Genomic DNA, 19,192 nt, shown 5'->3' on the forward strand with positions numbered 1-19,192 from the left:
TTACAGTTGAGAAAGATGACAGACACTAAAGTAAATTACAGAAAGGGAAAATGACAGATTATAAGGATTTTTATATAAATATTATGGGGTTGAGGATGGATTGACTGTCACGTCCTTTAGGGGTACAGATCCTAGAGCATAGAGGATGTAGAAGGAAAGGCAGGTAAAGGAACTGAGAGATTAGTTAAGGAAGACTTCTTGGAGGAAATTGAATTTAATAAGGTGGGGAGAGTGGTAGTCTTTCAGATATAAAGGGGGAGAAAGTTCCCAGACCAGAGTCAGGACAGGGGTAAGGGATTGGTGGTGAGATAGATGAGATGGCGATACAGGAATAGGTTGGTGTTAGAGGAGTGAAGTGTGTGGTTTTTCTGGGTTGTAGTGAAGTAATCTAAGAGACGGACAATTGAAAGGTAGACAGGTTATTTCATTTGACTTAGAGGAATCGGTATGGTAAGTAGGAGGGTCCATTGCCAAGTGCCATTGTTACAAAAAGTGAATCTTGACTCCGTTGTGCAGGATCTGGGCCATAATCTGTGCGGACTCAAGGCTGCGTTTGAGCAGGCAATAACTGAAAAAGTCCGGTGTCAAGAAGAAGTAAACCGAAGCAGCAAGAATATCGGATTGGCTAACAGACTTGTTATGGAGCTGCAGGCAAGTTGCCTTTTTTGTGTGTCTTGAACTTGTGACAAGAATGTTCAGTTCCTTTTATTTTAGTTGCCAGATTCTTGTATATCACAATAATTAGTCAAATATAAAATGCAGTCCTCTTCACACAATCCATGTTCAATATGCTTAAAATGACACTCCCTTAAGTTGCAATTATAGTGATGATAATAATTTTGATATTGATTAAACACTTACTATGTGCCAAGCACCTTACTAAGCACAGGGGTAGATACAAGATAATCAGGTCTGACACAGTCCTTTGTCCCAGATAAGGCTCACAATCCAAGCAGGAGGGATAGCAGGAGGGAGGAGGGATAGCAACTATTTTCATCCCCATTTTACAGATGCAGAAACTGGTGCCCAGAAGAGTTGAGTGATTTGCCCATCCTTTTTCCAGTAGGCTTGGAACCCAAGGTACAGACATGCTTGTCTTTAGCCAAGCCCCCAGAGAAGCGGAGTCACCATGACTAAGTCACCACATTTGTACGAAGTCACAAACAGACTGTGACAACCTGGGCGGCTTCCAACTAACGAGCAGAGAGACTGAACAATCCTCTCGATTAGAATCGGCTCCCATGACATCCACCCACATTTTCCTTAACCTACAGATAAATGAAATAAACTAGTCATCAGTGGGTTGTTGACTTTTCACTGTTTTTCCCATTTCACCAAGCCACTACTTTTTAAAATAACAAAGTGCTTTTCTGAAGAAACACTACAGAGCCCAAGAAATTATCATCCTTGTTCAAAAAGGTGTCATAAGCGTTGTGACTGAAACAGATGTTTCTTTGGTGGTCAGGTTTGAGACGATGGAGCTGTTAGGGTGAGCCGCCCAAGTGCTTTGCAGTTTCTCTAGGACCAGAACTAGGTAAAACCAATTTGGTTCAGTGTACAGTCAGTTCCTTTATGATGTGGGGGTTACATTCTTGAAGGCCCTTCCCTTAGCATTTGTAGAGGCACAACCAATCTTACAGCATCGCTTTGCATTGTATCCAGCCTGACATGTGTTGTCGAAAGAACACTCCCTAATTCCCCAACAAGCATTCTATCCAAAATGCAGAGTGGAAAGCATACTTTCTAGAACTATTTCCTTGATATGGACTATCCCTATACTCAGTAGCAAATGCATATTAGGCACTGATTCCTACTGTACTATATCAGGAGATGTTTAAATAAACTGCATAATTTTCTCTTTTTCCAAATATAGCCTTGGTTTTTCAGAAGGTCTACAACTCACTTTGGTTCTATAGTCTTGTACTCAGTAACCACTTATCTAAAGTGACTCGGGGTGAATATGTCATCAGTTTGTGATGAAATATTTGGAACTAGCATTTAAAGCGAGGCTATCCAAGCAGTGTTTTTTCCTGTTCATGGTAAGATACCCAGCAAAGGGATAATTGCCTCATAAGTCTGATCAGTCACTTCAGATCTTATTTGTACTTAGCTCTAGGGAGTAGCCAGCTTCAAGAAATTGCACGGTCTTTACTTATTTTTTCCCAGATCTATCGAACACCGCCAAAAGGATTCCTTGGACCGATTGTTTGGGGTGGGAGAGATAAGGGTGGTAGCATTGAAATTGAGTAAGGCAACATTTTAAAGGATTAATTGAGAATGTCAAACCTTTCACTTTGGGGATAAATTCTTTTTGACTAGATCAGGAGATGGTTAACTTGTGAAAAGCATCAAGACTGATGATTTTGTCTATATAGCATTGACCTGAAAGCTCAACCATTCAGACCAATAAATCAGGCAATTTATATTTAATCATTAACTAACTCTCGTGCTGAACAGCTGTTCAAAATTAGAAATGGGTCACCCCAGTCGGGATGACATTACAGGCAATCTATAATGCATTAAAATAAAATTATAGTGATTTTTAACTGTCTGAAAACTTATTGCACTGCATGTTCCAACTCTTAAACCCTTGTTAGCCAATGTCAGTAGTGATTTATGATGCTGGGGTGGTTATGGTAAAATTATTGAGGATGTAAATAGATGATCATTCTGCGTTTAGGAAATCTTCAAACCTCAGAGCTGTTCTGGGCCAGGAAATGAGAAACTTTATTGTTTATGTCTTGCCAACCAGAGACAACAAAGATAGAAAATGGGCAAATGAGACAGCCAGCTAATGAATTAATGCATTTATCATCGAGTTGACTTTAATCAATGATTTAAGAAAGAATTTAATAGATCCTGCAATAAATGCTGGTGTTCTGAAATTCTTCAGAGTGAATCAGTGCTTGACCACAGTGATTTTATTTCATTAACCAAACCATATCTCTCTCTGTACATTATCTCTCCCACCCTAAACGATCGGTCCAAGGAATCCTTTTGACGGTGTTCACTAGATCTGGGAAAAAATAAGTAAAGACCCTGCAATTTTCTTGATGCTGGCTACTCCCTAGAGCTAAGCACAAATAAAATCTGAAGTGACTGATCAGACTTATGAGGCAATTAACCCCTTGCTGGGTATCTTACCATGAGCAGGCAAAAACACTGCTTGGATAGCCTTGCTTTAAATGCTAGTTCCAGTAGCTGGTTTAGTGAAAGAGGTACCTCATATATATCAACATACAACTTGAGAATTCAAACACTCAGTAACAGTACTGAATTACCATTTCACCAGAACTACAGTGCATTTATATTTCTCTCTGTACATTATTGAAACCATAATAGTACATTCCCGGTCTGTTCTGATAGCAAGCAAATGCATGTGTGTTTGTGTCTCTGTGTACATTTTATAGATTCTATAAGCTCTACTGAACAGTGCTATTTATTCTAAGATGAATACTTGAATTCTTGTAAATGTTTATTCAAAATTTGGTTCTTAGGAGTTGGATGATGAATATTCAGCAGGTGTCTAGACTGTAAGCTTGGGGTGGGCAGGGAGAGTTCTACCAACTCTGTTGTATTGTCCTCTCCCAAGAGCTTAGTACACACAGTAAGTACTCAGTAAATATCATTGATGATGACTATGATGAAGTCAGCTAAAAAATTTAGTATACTTCTGGTTGGATTCAAGTTGTGCCTAATAGATGATGATAAGCATCCGTTAAATCCTTTGATGATGATGATGATGATAGGAACTAGTCTAGTGTCATGGGCACTAACATTTCAGAGCAACTGTGTAATAAGGTTTCTCCCAAATATTCCTGAATCACAGATTGTGAAAGTTAGAATTAAAGATTGTTAACTCTCTGAAGGCAGAGTCCTTATCTCCTATTTCATCGGAGGCTCCCAAGTGCCAGTAGAGTGTTAATAATGATACTAATAATAATAATGATATTTGTTAAGCTCTATGTGCCAAGCACTGATCTAAGCGCTGGGGTAGATACAAGGTAATCAGGTTGTCCCACATGGGCCTCACAATCTCAATCTCTATTTTACAGATGAGGGAACTGAGGCCCAGAGAATTGATGTGACTTGCCCAAGGTCACGCAGCAGACAAGTGGCGGAGCCAGGATTAGAACCCACATTCTCTGTCTCCCAAGTGCTCTTACCACAAAGCCATGCTGCTTCTCACTTAGTGTGTTCTGCACTTAATAGGCACTCAAAACTGAAGATGATACAAGGGCAATTGATATATAATATTTTAAGAAGCTCTATTTTATTCCCATTTATAAATGTTATAAGCTGAAAGAATTGGTCACAGGAACCAGAGCCAGCACTGCATGAGAGGCAGCATGGCCTAGTGGATAAAGCACAAGCCTAAGAGTCAGGAGGACCTGGGTTCTAATCCTAGCTCTTCCACTTCATTCATTCATTCAATTGTATTTATTGAGTGCTTACTGTGTGCAGAGCACTGTACTAAGCACTTGGGAAGTACAAGTCGACAACATATAGAGATGGTCCCTACCCAACAACGGGCTCACAGTCTAGCAGGGGGAGACAGACAACAAAACAAAACATGTAGACAGGTGTCAAAATAGTCAGAACAAATAGAATTAAATCTATATGCACATCATTAACAAAATAAATAGAATAGTAAATATGTACGAGTAAAATAAATAGAGTAATAAATCTGTACAAGTATATATGCAAGTGCTGTGGGGAGGGGAAGGAGGTAGGGTGGAGGGGATGGGGAGGAGGAGAGGAAAAGGGGGGATCAGTCCTGTGGCCTTGGGAAAGTCACTTCACTTCTTTGTGCTTCAGGTACCTTGTCTCTAAAATGGGGATTAAAACTCTGAGCCCTATGCAGGACTGTGTCCAACCTGATTAGCTTGTATCTATCCCAGTGCTTAGTACAGTGCTCTGCACACAGAAAGGGCTCAATAAATACAATTGAATGAAAGTGCCTGGCACATAATGAGTGCTTAACAAATACCATGAAAAAATAAGCTTACAGTCTCGAGGGGGAGACAGATGTTAATATGAAGAAATAATTTATAGAACACAATTTATAACTTAAAAGTATGTACATAACCCACCAGTTTAAGCAGATCTACTGCCATGCAAATACAAAAAAAGTTTTTATCTTTCAGTCAGAGAAAATTCGCTGGAGTCAGTCTATTAAAAGCTTTCAAGACCAAGAAAAGACGCTTTGTGGAGATGTGCTCTTAGCAGCAGCATTTGTGTCTTACATTGGACCCTTCACAAAACAGTACCGCCAGGAGCTGGTAGAGAGCAAATGGATTCCTTTCCTCAGAGCTCAGAAGGTAAGACTGATTCTCCATCCCGACAAAAGTAGCACCTGGGCATTTATTATCTGGACCCTCCTTCAGGACAGCGCTGTGCAGTAGAATCAACTGTACAATCAGTATATTTATTTTGCTTACACTATTTGTATATCCCCCTCCTAATATCCCCCTCCTAATAATTATATTATTCTAGTATTTGTTAAGCACTGTCCTAAGTGCTGGGGTAGATGCAGAGTGACCAGGTTGTCCCACATGGGACTCACAGTCTTAATCCCCATTTTAGGTAACTGAGGCACAGGTAACTGAGGTAACTGAGGTACAGAGAAGTTAAGTGACTTGTTCAAGGTCACACAGCAGACGAGTGGCGGAGGTGGGATTAGAACCCTCGTCCTCTGACTCCCAAGCTTATGCTCTTACCCCTACACCATGCTGCTTCTCGTTAGAGCATAAGCTCCTTGTGGGCAGGAAATATGTCCTATGCCCTTATGGAAAAGCAGCATTGTCACCCGAGACTGTTTTGTATTTGTTTCAAATGTTATTTTTAAAATTGTATCTTCAGAATACTGTAGTAGAGCCTCAGTAGTAACTGACTGGAACTGTTTCAAAATTCTGAAATGTGTGTTTCAAATTTCATGCAGGCATTCATTTTTCCATGTTTATCTCTAATCCAAAATTGTAATGTAAATAGCGAAGCAGTGTGACCTAGGGGATAGAGCACGGGCCTGGGAGTTGAAAGCACCTGGATTCTGGTCCCGGCTCCACCATTTGTCTGCTGTGTGACTTGGGGCAACTCGCTTCACTTCTCTGTGCCTCAGTTGCCTCACCTGCAAAATTGGCATTAAGACTCAGCCCATGTGGGACATGGACTGTGTCCAACCTGATTACTTTATATCTGCTCCAGCACTTAGAACAGTGCCGGGCATATAGTAAGTGCTTAACAAATGCCATAAACAATAACAACAACAACATAAACATATATATTTATTTATTCATCTATCTATTTATATTAATGTCTGCCTCCCCCATCTAGGCTGTGAGCTCATTATGTGCAGGAAAGTGTCTGTTTTTTGTTATACTGTACTGTCCCAGTGCTTAGAATAGTGCTTTGCACACAGTAAGCACTCAATAAATACGATTAAATGAATGAATGAACAAGATAGTCAATGTGAGAAATGTGGTGGGAGAGAGAGTGAGGGAGAGAGGCAGAGACCCTGGCAAACTTACAAAAACGTGTCAATAAGCTAAGACAAGTACTTAATCTAGAGATTTCAAAGTTAAGCAGCAGCAATAATTTGGTCTGTATTTGATGTGATCTTGGAACAGAAACAATAAAATATGGCTAGATAATACTTTACGTCACCCAACAGCTGCCCATAACACTAATATTTTTCCACTCATCCTTAGTACTTATGGATCCGTGCTTATTCCATTGATTATCCAAGTATTCTGATATTTCACCCTGACATCCTACTATTATATACCTTCTCCTTTCACTGCCTTGTAAATAACTTTTATCCATCTTTCAGGCTCCCCTATCAGACTATAAACACCTTAAGGGTAGGGTACATAAGCTTTTGTTTCTGTTGTATTCTCCCAAGAACTCTCCACCCAGTAAGTGCTTCAAAGAATGATCAATTTATGTAGTAAGAAAGCAGGAAAAGGGGGATTAAAAAGTACAAATATTTTTTGACAAAAATTAGTATTATTGGGAGAGTCTAGTGGATTTCTTGTCTTTCAAACCTTGATCAAAATGCCCATGCCTTAGACTCTTAGCTTTGTCCATATGTGACTATGAAATATATTATCCATGAGCAATGACAAAGATTGGCAGGTCTTTAGTGTCCCAGAGAGTCCCTGACTGATGACATTCCTACACTTTCTCTTTATAGGCCATGCTGGCCTTCCTCTCCCTACATTTGGAAATTGCAGTTCTGTTCTCTGCCTCACCTTCCTTCCCTTGCCTTCCCTCCCTCCACCTTTTCCCTTCAACATCAGCATTTCAGTCTGGTCCCGAGTTGTCACCCAGCCCCCTCACCACTTCCTTTCCATCGCCATCACATCACCCTTCTACTCCAACAGGCCTTCCCTGACTAAGCCCTCCATTCCTCTTCTCCCATTCCCTTCTAAGTCGCCCTGACTTGCTCCCTTTCTTCATCCCCCCTCCCAATCCCACAGCACTTATGTACATATCTGTAATTTATTTATATTAATGCCTGTCTCCCACTCTAGACTGTAAACTCATTTTGGGCAGTGATGTGTCTGTTTATTGTAATCTTGGACTCTCCCAAGTGGCACCCAGTAAGCACTCAGTAAATACGATTGGATGAATTTCCATCAAATGACATCTCCCTTTGGCTCCCACCTACCTCCTTCACCACACCATCCCAAGTGAAATAAATTGCTAAACCAAGCAAACATTTTTATTATTTAAAAAATGGTCCAGCAACAGGCCTGGAGCACCAGTTAAATTCTAGAAAAGCCATCTGGAGCATACACAAATTTCACTCTCTTTCATGGCATACATCAATGGGAAGGTGCACATGTGCTCCTAATTGATTCAATTATATTAAGCGCTTACTGTGGGCAGATCACTGTACTAAATCCTTGGGAGAGTACAATATAACAATAAGCAGGTAGATTCCCTACCCACAGCAAGTTTACAGTTTTAGACATTGTCAGTGTGCTGCTGGGGTCACTGGGGAGCCCTCTAGGAAATGCTTTCAGTAGATTCTTTGCCCACCAGAAGAAGGAGTTGTCCAGAATGGTGAAATTGAAATGAGAATCAAGGAAAATCTCCCTTCCTCCCTGAAGAAGTGAGGGTCTCTTCACTTCACCGAGTCCGTCTTAAATTAAAAGCCCCATGATGATAGGGAACTTACATTTTCTTCATTTAATCTCTCGAGTCAATCATTTGGAAGTGTGCCAATTACATACTTGGTGCTCTGTAAGTGTCTGTTAATTACATAGGAAAAAATAATATGGTGAAAACACTTTTCCTAAAGATTAGGAACCTTTTAAAATAACTGTTGTAGGTCAAAGAGTAGAAAGTGAGGTTGAGATGAGTCAATAATATTTGTAGTATTTAAGTGTTTTCTATGTGCTAAGCTCTGGTGTAGGTACATTATAGTCAGATCGGACACAGTCCCTGCCCCAAGCGGAGCTCATTGTCTGAAGGACGCAGAACAGGTATTTAATTTCCATTTTACAGATGAGGTAACTGAGGCACGGAGAGTCAAGTGACTTGCCCCAGATTGTGCTGAAGACAGGTTTGGGATCTGGGACTAGAACCCAGGTTTTCTAATGCCAGACCTGTGCTCTTTCCACCAGTCCATAGCACTAGAGATGATACTGGGTGGAGCCCATACAAGCAACTTGAGTCTTTCCAAATGAAAAGAAAAACCAGGCATTATGCACTTACTATGTGCCAGGTACTGTACTAAGCTGTGAGGAAGATACAAGCTAATCAGGTTTGACAAAGTCCCTGTTCCGCATAGGACTCAGAGTCTTAATCCCCATTTTACAGATGAGGTCACTGAGGTACTAAGAAGTTAAATGACTTATCCTGGATGCCTGTAGCCTGTTATATCTCAAGTAATCATCTACCATTTATCTCCATTTTTTCCTATGAAAAAGAAAAATTAAAATCATTGATTCTCTTTTATTTGCTATTTTAAAGCTATTATTCAGAAACTATCAATTATTTTCCTTAAATGTTTCCTTAACAGTCCATTCTCAAACTGAGGCCTACTTTTGGAAAGTTACTATTCCCACTACTTTTGAGCTTTGTGTAAAGGAAGAGTTCACCCTCCTTCTGTTGAGAGTAGAAGAATGCAGTAGCAGCGGAAGGAACAATCCAGCACTAGTGATGGCATTAAATGCAACCTAATTGAGAAATATTTGTTCACACAACTTAAAGTTCTTAATTAAATTACTTATATTCCATCATTTGTATCTTTTTCCACCCCAGTTGCTCTGTAATTATTTTGGTGGAGCCCTGCTCATGTGTGGAGTTCAGAGGCTTAACAATGATTTCCTTTTCAGTTTACATCAGTACTCCCAGTGAAACAGAAGGGACACTCTTACCAGTTCTATAATTCCGCACAGTTGAATGATATCTCTAATATTTGGTTCAGTGCACAGACAATCAATAGAAGGCTCCGGGATATAGAGAACCTTGGGAAGTTTAGCTTCTATAGCGAGAACGAAAATTAGGACACCTTAATGGAAGTGTAACTCCAATGTTCAATATTCAGGTGCTACTTTATACACGATAGCAAACAGGGTGTGTGTGAATATATAGCTGCTGTTTTCACCTCAGAGTTTTCAAAAAGGAAACTTTGGAATTGTCTGGTAGAATTCATGCATGGAAACCTTTTTCAAGATTATGAACATTGGGCCCCATTTCTGGCTTGGACGAATGTATATGTCAGGAAACTTCTCCCGTGCCTCAGGGCCGTGGAAAGCTGGGGGTGTGTGCATTAATGGAATGGAAACATATTGTCACTGGCTAATGGAACCAGTAGAAAGGCCAAAGATTAAATGGATCTAGGGAAATCCATCCCAGCTCCAGAGCAGGTATGTGACAGGGTATGATATATTGCAGTTGGCACTTGCTTTGCCTGTACAAAGTGACTAGTCAAAGCAAGTTTGCATCTCCATCTGCTTTGTATTCTAAATTGGAGAAGCAGTGTGGTCTAGGGTTAGAGCACGAACCCAGGAGTCAAAAGAACAGTTCTAATCCCAGTTCCGCCACTTGTCTTCTGTGTGACCTTGGACAAGTCAACTTCTCTGGGCCTCAGCTAACTCGACTGTAAAATGAAGAATAAGACTGTGAGTCCTGTGCAGAGCACAGAGCATCCACCCCAGCACTTAGTACAGTGCCTGGTACAAAGTAAATGCTTAACAAATATATATATATAAAAAATTGAATGGAAAACTGGAGAGGGTGCAGTTTTTGTAAGAACATTCAGTGCACCTTATCCTAGGCTGTGCAATTCCATTCAGCAGATGTTATTTGAAAATCCAGTGTTGCTGGTGAAAGAGGATCACTTTTGGTTGGGAAAGGGAGAGGAGGATTGGAATGTACACACCAAAATAGATCAGGTGCACATAGTTTGCCAGTGAAGGTCATTTCCCCAAAGAGATTTCATAAAATAATTCTTGTTTGGCCTCTTGCCGTCTTGTAAGTTCCATGGAGCTTTGTTTTGCTGCTTTATCACCTTACCAAGGGTTTATATTTCCACTCTGATTTAAAAGGTTCCCATCACTGAATGCCTGGACCTGATTTCCATGCTAACAGATGATGCTACAATTGCAGCCTGGAATAACGAAGGACTGCCCGGTGATAAAATGTCAACAGAAAATGCCATGATTCTCACCAACTGTGAGCGTTGGCCCCTGGTGATAGATCCCCAGCAACAGGGAATTAAATGGATAAAGAATAAATATGGAACTGACCTAAAAGTCTTGCATCTTGGCCAGAAAGGGTAGGGAGCACCGAGAAATGCATCTTTGGATTTTGTGTTATGATTTGTTCTAATTTTTATAAAGACCGCACAGGGATTAGAACTTTCTGTAGGCTGGAAGTATGAAAACACTGGGTTGTGTGCTTATTGGTCCAATGAGGTTTCATTAACAGGTTTCTGCCTAAAAGGATCTTTTATCTTGGGATGTTTTCGGCTCCCTGCCAGAGTTCAAAGTGAGTGATGCTGCTCCTGGGAACAAGTTAGTTTCCTTGGAAACAGGAGCAGAGCCTAGTGGATAGAGAACGGTCCTGGGAGTCAGAAGGTCATGAGTTCTAATTCCGACTCCGCCACTTGTCTGCTGCATGACCTTGGGCAAGTCATTTAACTTCTCTGTGCCTGTTACCTCATCTGTAAATTGGGGATTGAGACTGTGAGCCCTACGTGGGACAAAGGACTGTGTCCAACCTGATTTGCTTGTACCATTCCAGCACTTAGTACAATGTCTGGCACATAGTAAGTGCTTAACAAGTACCATAATATTATTATTATTATTATTGTTATTATTATTTCATGGTGGGGTTGCCACCAAGGGCAGCACCCTGTGGTTGCCTCTGGGAAGCACTGACCTTGTGATGTTCCTAGCTTCATCATTGGAAATTTTCCCCATAGGGGTAATTTCTTCTTGGTGATTTCCCCCCGGATGCAGCTCCCAATCCCTGAGAATAAAGTTTAAATTTAGAAACAAAATCTTAAATGTTAAAAAAAAAAAAACAATCTCTTCCAGGAAGCCTTCCCTGAACAATCTCTCAACTCCCCACCCTATGCCTCTCCCTGCTGCACAACCTATGCACTTGAGTCCTTGACTCTTGCAGCACTTACATACATATTTTTAAAGTCTGTCGTTTTCCCCTCCCTGTAATTTAGTTAGTGCCTGCCTCTGCCAGTAGATTGCGCGCTCCTTGAAGGCAGGGGTCGTGAGTACCAACTCTGTTGTATTGTACTCTGGTAAGCATTTAATTCAGTACTCTGGATGTAGCCAAAAGTTCTCAATAAGTACTAGTGATTGACTGACAGTGTGCAAATTGAGGCAATGTCTCACCCCACTCTCCAGCCCCATGAGTCTAATCAATAGTACTAATTGTATTTATTGAATGCTGACTATGGGTAGAGCACTGGAATAAGTGCTTGGGAGAGGACAATAGAGTTAGAAGACATAGTCCCTGGCTTCAGGTAGTTTTCAGTCTTTTGGGGGAAGGTAGACAGTAAGGCCATTACACATAGGAGGACAAAGAGAAGCTCAGCACTGACCAGTGACAACTGAGTACAGGCATCCATCCCTCAGGTGATGGTTTGCCACAAATTCTTCGATCACTCTTGCACTGAACATTTGGATGAAATGGTACTGACACAGGAAGAACTAGGTGTTGCCTGTAGATTTGCCTCTGTTGACCAGGTGATAGCCAGGGAAATGTAACCAAGCAGGTCCCCTGGTCTTTTAGTGTCTGAAGGTGTTTTAATTCTTCATTAACCTAGATTCAGTTTCAGAGTACTGGTTCTGTTTTGTGTTCTTTGTCTTCATGTCCTAGTTTTCTGATTCGTGGAAATGATTTTAAAGGTTTTAGCAATACAAAGTTTTAACTGACCTTGGGGAGTAAACAGTGGTGCAAAGAAACCCCATGAGACATTTTCATGTATTGTAAAATATTTGTGAGTAATGAGTCAGCTGAACTAACTGAAATTTAAGACAACTTTTTTGCTATGAAAATGGTCTTGTGTTTATAAGTTTGGAGACAAACATTAATTTCATTTTAAGTGGCCCCTAATAATTCAACCAATCAATCAATCAATCAATCAATCGTATTTATTGAGCACTTACTATGTGCAGAGCACTGTACTAAGCACTTGGGAAGTACAAATTGGCAACACATAGAGACAGTCCCTACCCAACAGTGGGCTCACAGTCTAAAAGGGGGAGACAGAGAACAGAACCAAACATACCAACAAAATAAAATAAATAGGATAGAAATGTACAAGTAAAATAAATAAATAAATAAATAAATAGAGTAATAAATATGTACAACCATATATACATATATACAGGTGCTGTGGGGAAGGGAAGGAGGTAAGATGGGGGGATGGAGAGGGGGACGAGGGGGAGAGGAAGGAAGGGGCTCAGTCTGGGAAGGCCTCCTGGAGGAGGTGAGCTCTCAGCAGGGCCTTGAAGGGAGGAAGAGAGCTAGCTTGGCGGAGGGGCAGAGGGAGGGCATTCCAGGCCCGGGGGATGACGTGGGCCGGAGGTCGACGGCGGGACAGGTGAGAACGAGGTACGGTGAGGAGATTAGCGGTGGAGGAGCGGAGGTTGCGGGCTGGGCAGTAGAAGGAGAAAAGGGAGGTGAGGTAGGAGGGGGCGAGGTGATGGAGAGCCTTGAAGCCCAGGGTGAGGAGTTTCTGCCTGATGCGCAGATTGATTGGTAGCCACTGGAGATTTTTGAGGAGGGGAGTAATATGCCCAGAGCGTTTCTGGACAAAGATAATCCGGGCAGCAGCATGAAGTATGGATTGAAGTGGAGAGAGACACGAGGATGGGAGATCAGAGAGAAGGCTGGTGCAGTAGTCCAGACGGGATAGGATGAGAGCTTGAATGAGCAGGGTAGCAGTTTGGATGGAGAGGAAAGGGCGGATCTTGGCAATGTTGCGGAGCTGAGACCGGCAGGTTTTGGTGACGGCTTGGATGCGAGGGGTGAATGAGAGAGCAGAGTCGAGGATGACACCAAGGTTGCGGGCTTGTGAGACGGGAAGGATGGTAGTGCCGTCAACAGAGATGGGAAAGTCAGGGAGAGGACAAGGTTTGGGAGGGAAGACAAGGAGCTCAGTCTTCGACATGTTGAGCTTTAGGTGGCGGGCGGACATCCAGATGGAGATGTCCTGAAGGCAGGAGGAGATGCGAGCCTGGAGGGAAGGGGAGAGAGCAGGGGCAGAGATGTAGATCTGGGTGTCATCAGCGTAGAGATGATAGTTGAAGCCATGGGAGCGAATGAGGTCACCAAGGGAGTGAGTGTAGATTGAGAACAGAAGGGGACCAAGCACTGAACCTTGGGGAACCCCCACAGTAAGAGGATGGGAGGGGGAGGAGGAGCCTGCAAAAGAGACTGAGAAAGAACAACCGGAGAGATAAGAGGAGAACCAGGAGAGGACGGAGTCTGTGAAGCCAAGGTCAGATAGCGTGTTGAGGAGAAGGGGGTGGTCCACAGTGTCAAAGGCAGCTGAGAGGTCGAGGAGGATTAGGACAGAATATGAGCCGTTGGATTTGGCAATCCATAACCACTAAGTTGCATGTGCCAAAACGATGCAGTTATTTTTAACCAATATCTAAAAACCCAATATCCAAATAAAAGCTTCTTAGTGAAAAGCATAAGAACTTAAAGATTACTGTTTTGTTGCAGAATGAAAAAATTAAAACTGACTTTTCCAAACCCATGTATGTTAAACTCAAGGAAAGTCAAAGGTATTAAATGAAGTTGACCATAAATGGGCAAATATCTATAGATAACTATATTTTCATATATTATCTCTTAGTGTCCCTTTCCATTCTTTCTGTATTTCAAGATTTTTGAATACCATTGAAAATGCTTTGGCCTCTGGAGAGATCATCCTAATCGAAAACCTTGATGAAACTATAGATCCAGTCCTTGATCCACTCCTTGGAAGGAACACCATCAGAAAAGGGAAGTAAGTATTTTATTCTAGGTTTGAAGTCCCATCAACAAAGTCTAGTTCTTCTTTTCAACAATGCTCATTATCTTTTGAATGCCTTCATTTTCCCTTTATTGGTGATCCAATCCATAACGTAGTGAAACAGTGGAAACCATTGCTTCTACTCATCTAAACCCAAGTGAAATCCATAAAAACTTCAGGGCATCCTATTAAACACAAAACACTAGGAGAAGTTTTTACCCTCCAAAATCCAAGCTTTCCAACTCTTTCCCTTGAGGGATATTATTTCCCTTCTTTGTTCCTTGAGAAATATTATTTCACTTTTTTTATTTCCTTCATTTCCCATGGAAGAATGGAAATCACATCATGATTATATGTAAACATAGCAAAATGTCTGAATTCTTCTTCCTAAGGTGTCTGCCTTCTGTTATGTAAATCAAGGTTAGACTTTCTAGAATATTTCCTGCGTGAAGATTAGAACTTAACAATAGTTAATGAAAATAGAGTTACTTCAGGGTGAATAATTTTCATTTCAAGCAAATTGTTCCTGATTAGTAAATTATTTATTGTGAAATATACACATTTTAAAGTAAATCCATTTAGAGTGACTGACAAGTAATTGTTTAATAAACCAAAATGCATGCAGGCATAAATTCTGAATAATTTACTAAGCCATGTGACGAGCTCTAAAACCTTTTCATTAAGTATGAACAATTACAGCAGTTGCTGATATGTTAAGAATGAATTGTAAAATCCTTAGTGCCCCCCCCCCCCCCCAGATGGAATTTTGGTGAGTGTTCTGACAGTTCTGAGGACTGATGATTTCTGCCAGTAAACCCAAAGTAGGAGCCAGAAATGTCCACAGATCTCAGAGTCGACCCAATCTTACAGAGGGGAAAAGCCAAACAGCAAGACAGAAGGATTGCATAAATCTGCCTGGGTCTGGGAAAGGTCAATCAATCAATCAATTGTATTTATTGAGCACTTACTGTGTGCAGAGCACTGTACTAAGTGCTTGGGAAGTACAAGTTGGCAACATATAGAGACAGTCCCTACCCAACAGTGGGCTCACAGTCTAGAAGGGGGTGACAGAGAACAAAACCAAACATACTAAAAAAATAAAATAAATAGAATAGATATGTACAAGTAAAACAAATAAATAGAGTAATAAATATGTACAAGCATATGTACATATCTACAGGTGCTGTGGGGAAGGGAAGGAGGTAAGATGGGGGATGACGAGGGTGAGAGGAAGGAAGGGGGTCAGTCTGGGAAAGCCTCCTGGAGGAGGTGAGCTCTCAGTAGGGTCTTGAAGGGAGGAAGAGAGCTAGCTTGGCGGATGGGCAAAGGGAGGGCATTCCAGGCCCGGGGGATGACATAGGCCGGGGGTCGATGGCGGGACAGGCGAGAACGAGGCACGGTGAGGAGATTAGCGGCAGAGGAGCGGAGGTTGCGGGCTGGGCTGTGGAAGGAGAGAAAGGAGGTGAGGTAGGAGGGGGCAAGGTGATGGACAGCCTTGAAGCCCAGGGTGAGGAGTTTCTGCCTGATGCGCAGATTGATTGGTAGCCACTGGAGATTTTTGAGGAGGGGAGTAACATGCCCAGAGCATTTCTGGACAAAGACAAAGGTCAGCCAGATTGGTCCAGAGTGATCAATGGAGGTGGCAGCAGTGTAGAGTCACCACCCAAGCCCCAACCCTTCTGCCTTTCTGGATGGCAACAGGGAAGAACCAGTGACCAGGAAGGCTGGCGTTGGCTAGAGATGCAGGTTCTTTAAAGCACTCAATCATCTTGCCCCCTCCTACCCTATCACGTTTCTACTCCTACTGCAACCCAGCTAGCACACCTCCCTTCTCTAATGCTAACCTTCTCACTCTCACTGCCAACCTCTCGCCCACATCCTGCCTCTGGCCTGGAACCCCCTCCCTCTTCATATCCGACAGACAATGACTCTCCCCCTTTTCAAAGCCTTATTGAAGGCACATCTCCTCCAAGAGGCCTTCCCTGACTAATCCTAAGCCCTCTCCCTTCTGCGTCGCCTTGACTTGCTCCCTTTATTCATCCCTTTCAGCCCCACAGCACTTATATACATATCTGTCATTTTTTTATATTAATGTCTGTCTCCTCCTCTAGACTGTGAGCTCATTGTGGATAGGGAATGTGTCTGTTTCATTGTTGTATTGTACTCTCCCAAGTGCTTAGTCGGTCAGTCAATTGTATTCATTGAGCACTTACTGTGTGCAGAGCACTGTACTAAGTGCTGGGGAGAGTACAATATAACCATGAAGAGACATTTTCCCTGCCCACCCCGAGATTGCACTCTAGAGGATGAAGTGATTTGCCCAGGGTCACACAACAGACAAGTGGCAGAGCCGGGATTAGAACCCAGATCCTTCTGATTGCTCGGCCTGTGCTCCATACAGTAGGCAGTACTGCTTCTTTGTGGCGCACATCAGTACAGTGCTCTGTACACAGTAAGCACTCAATAAATACGATTGACTGACTGATCCCCCAGGATGCAGACATCAACTGGATGGAATCCTAGTCAAAAAATGAGGCACAGGAGGATACAATCCAATACCAAAACTGCCCACCCTCATAAGCCTCAGAAAGGTGAATGCAGCACCCAGTGGGATGGCTAACCCAGGTTGAGTCCCAGAGGCTAAAATGCTGGAGTTCAAGCCCCTGAGGAGTATGTTGGTGCTTATTTTCCTTATTGAATGACAGGTTTTGTTCCAGGGACAGACTGGTGTAGTGGATAGAGCATGGGCTTGGGAGCCAGAAGGACCTGGTTTTAATCTCGGCTCCTCCACTCGGCCATTGTGTGACCTTGGGCAAGTTATTTAACTTCTCTGGGCCTCAGTTACCTCATTTGTAAAATAGGGATTAAAACTGTGAGCCCCATGTGAAACATGGATTGTGTCCAACCTGATTACCTTGTTTCTTCCTAAGTGCTTAGAACATTACCTGGCATATTGTAAGCACATAACAAAAGCTATTTAAAAAAAAGACCACTGAGACCCAAAATGATGTGTTAGCAGAGTTTACTCTTTGGAGAGTAAGAAATATTGTGGCACCTGAGGTGGTCCCAATCACAGATATAAGATTCCATTGACTTTCCGCATTCTTCCCATGGAATCAACAGCAGCAGCAGATGGGGATGTGACAACTAATCTCTCTCATCCCCTTCATTTCTCTTCACCACCTTTGGGTGAGTGATCCCTCAGTTTCCTTTCTGAGCCTGTCCCTTGATTGACTAGGCTCCCCTGCTCTTCCTGACCAGACTGGAATCCCAACTGCTGCCTGCTTTCTTAGCGGATTTTCCTCTTCTCTCACTTTCCACTGAAATGTGGCTGTAGTGAGTCCACGTGCCTCAGTTCCTGTTAGTCATCAGGGAGTCTGTTTTGCACCTGACATTTCCATGACCAGCACCGAAATTGAAAGTGCAAGATTAGCTGAAACCCCATTATCAAGCCCAGTATATAAAAAGGCAACAGTGCCTTGAGTTATATTATACTAGCACAAGTTTTGCTTGTGTGAGAGTGACAGAGATGAGCTCATGATGAGTGATCTGTATTTTGAAGTGCTGGTTGTGGTTTTTGATGAACTGGAGTGCAGTGGTTAGAACATTGCCCATATCCCACAACGGAGGCCCAGAAGCAAATATGGCTTTGAGATGGAAAAGCAGATATTTCCAGATGGCCAGTGTCCCTGGGGATCAACTCCATGGGGACAAATGTTGGTCTTCTATTGAGAATGTCCAGTCAGGTCTGGAACAACCCCTCAGTGGCACTTTTCTGGTTTGTTAGCTCTTTGAAGCCTGTCCCCTCCCATCCCCTAAACTCCCTGTCCCTTTATCCATCCCCACACTCCAGGTGGAAAGTGGGTACCTCTGCTGGACCTCATAAAGACAATGGACACATTTTAATCTGTAAATCAGATTGATATGATGCTCATTTGGGTTGTTACGCGTATTTCAATTAACCAGAAACAAGGCCCTACCTAGTTAAAATAACAATAACTGTGATATTAGTTAAGCACATACCATGTGCCAAGGACTGTTCTAAGATAAAACAAGATAAAGAGATCAGACTTGATCCCTGTCGCACAAGGGGTTCACAGTCTAAGTGGGAGGGAGAACAGATGTTTCATCCCCATTTTACAGATAAGGAGACTGAGGCACTGAGAAGTTAAGTGATGTGTCCAAGGCATCATCATCAATCATATTTATTGAGCGCTTACTGTGTGCAGAGCACTGTACTAAGTGCTTGGGAAGTACAAGTTGGCCACATATAGAGACAGTCCCTACCCAACAGTGGGCTCACAGTCTAAAAGGGGGAGACAGAGAACAAAACCAAACATACTAACAAAATAAAATAAATAGAATAGATATGTACAAGTAAAATAAATAGAGTAACAAATATGTACAAACGTATATACTTATATACAGGTGCTGTGGGGAAGGGAAGGAGGTTAATTGGGGGGGATGGAGAGGGGGATGAGAGGGAGAGGAAGGAAGGGGCTCAGTCTGGGAAGGCCTCCTGGAGTAGGTGAGCTCTCAGTAGGGCCCTAGTACTTAGTAGGGCCTTACACACACATGCTGTGTGTAAGGCACACAGCAGGCACGTGACAGAACTGGGATTAGAACCTGGGTCTCCTGGCTCTCTCTCTCTCCTCTCTCTCTCTCTCTCTCTCTCTCTCTCTCTCTCTC

The 19,192-nt window shown here is 42.4% G+C and overlaps 1 protein-coding gene across 1 annotated transcript in view; it reads left to right on the top strand.

Annotated features, from left to right (window-relative positions):
• The window catches only part of DNAH11 (dynein axonemal heavy chain 11), a 284,335-nt gene that overhangs the window by 205,638 nt on the left and 59,505 nt on the right, over positions 1–19,192 (top strand). Inside the window, exons 65-68 of the mRNA XM_038761352.1 lie at positions 517–651; positions 5,148–5,321; positions 10,560–10,789; positions 14,375–14,497. Of these exons, the coding sequence (XP_038617280.1) occupies positions 517–651; positions 5,148–5,321; positions 10,560–10,789; positions 14,375–14,497 (662 nt within the window). The remainder of the gene's footprint in view (positions 1–516; positions 652–5,147; positions 5,322–10,559; positions 10,790–14,374; positions 14,498–19,192) is intronic.

This window comes from Tachyglossus aculeatus, chromosome 2 (assembly GCF_015852505.1).
Source record: "Tachyglossus aculeatus isolate mTacAcu1 chromosome 2, mTacAcu1.pri, whole genome shotgun sequence".
Classification (NCBI taxonomy): Eukaryota; Metazoa; Chordata; class Mammalia; order Monotremata; family Tachyglossidae; genus Tachyglossus; species Tachyglossus aculeatus.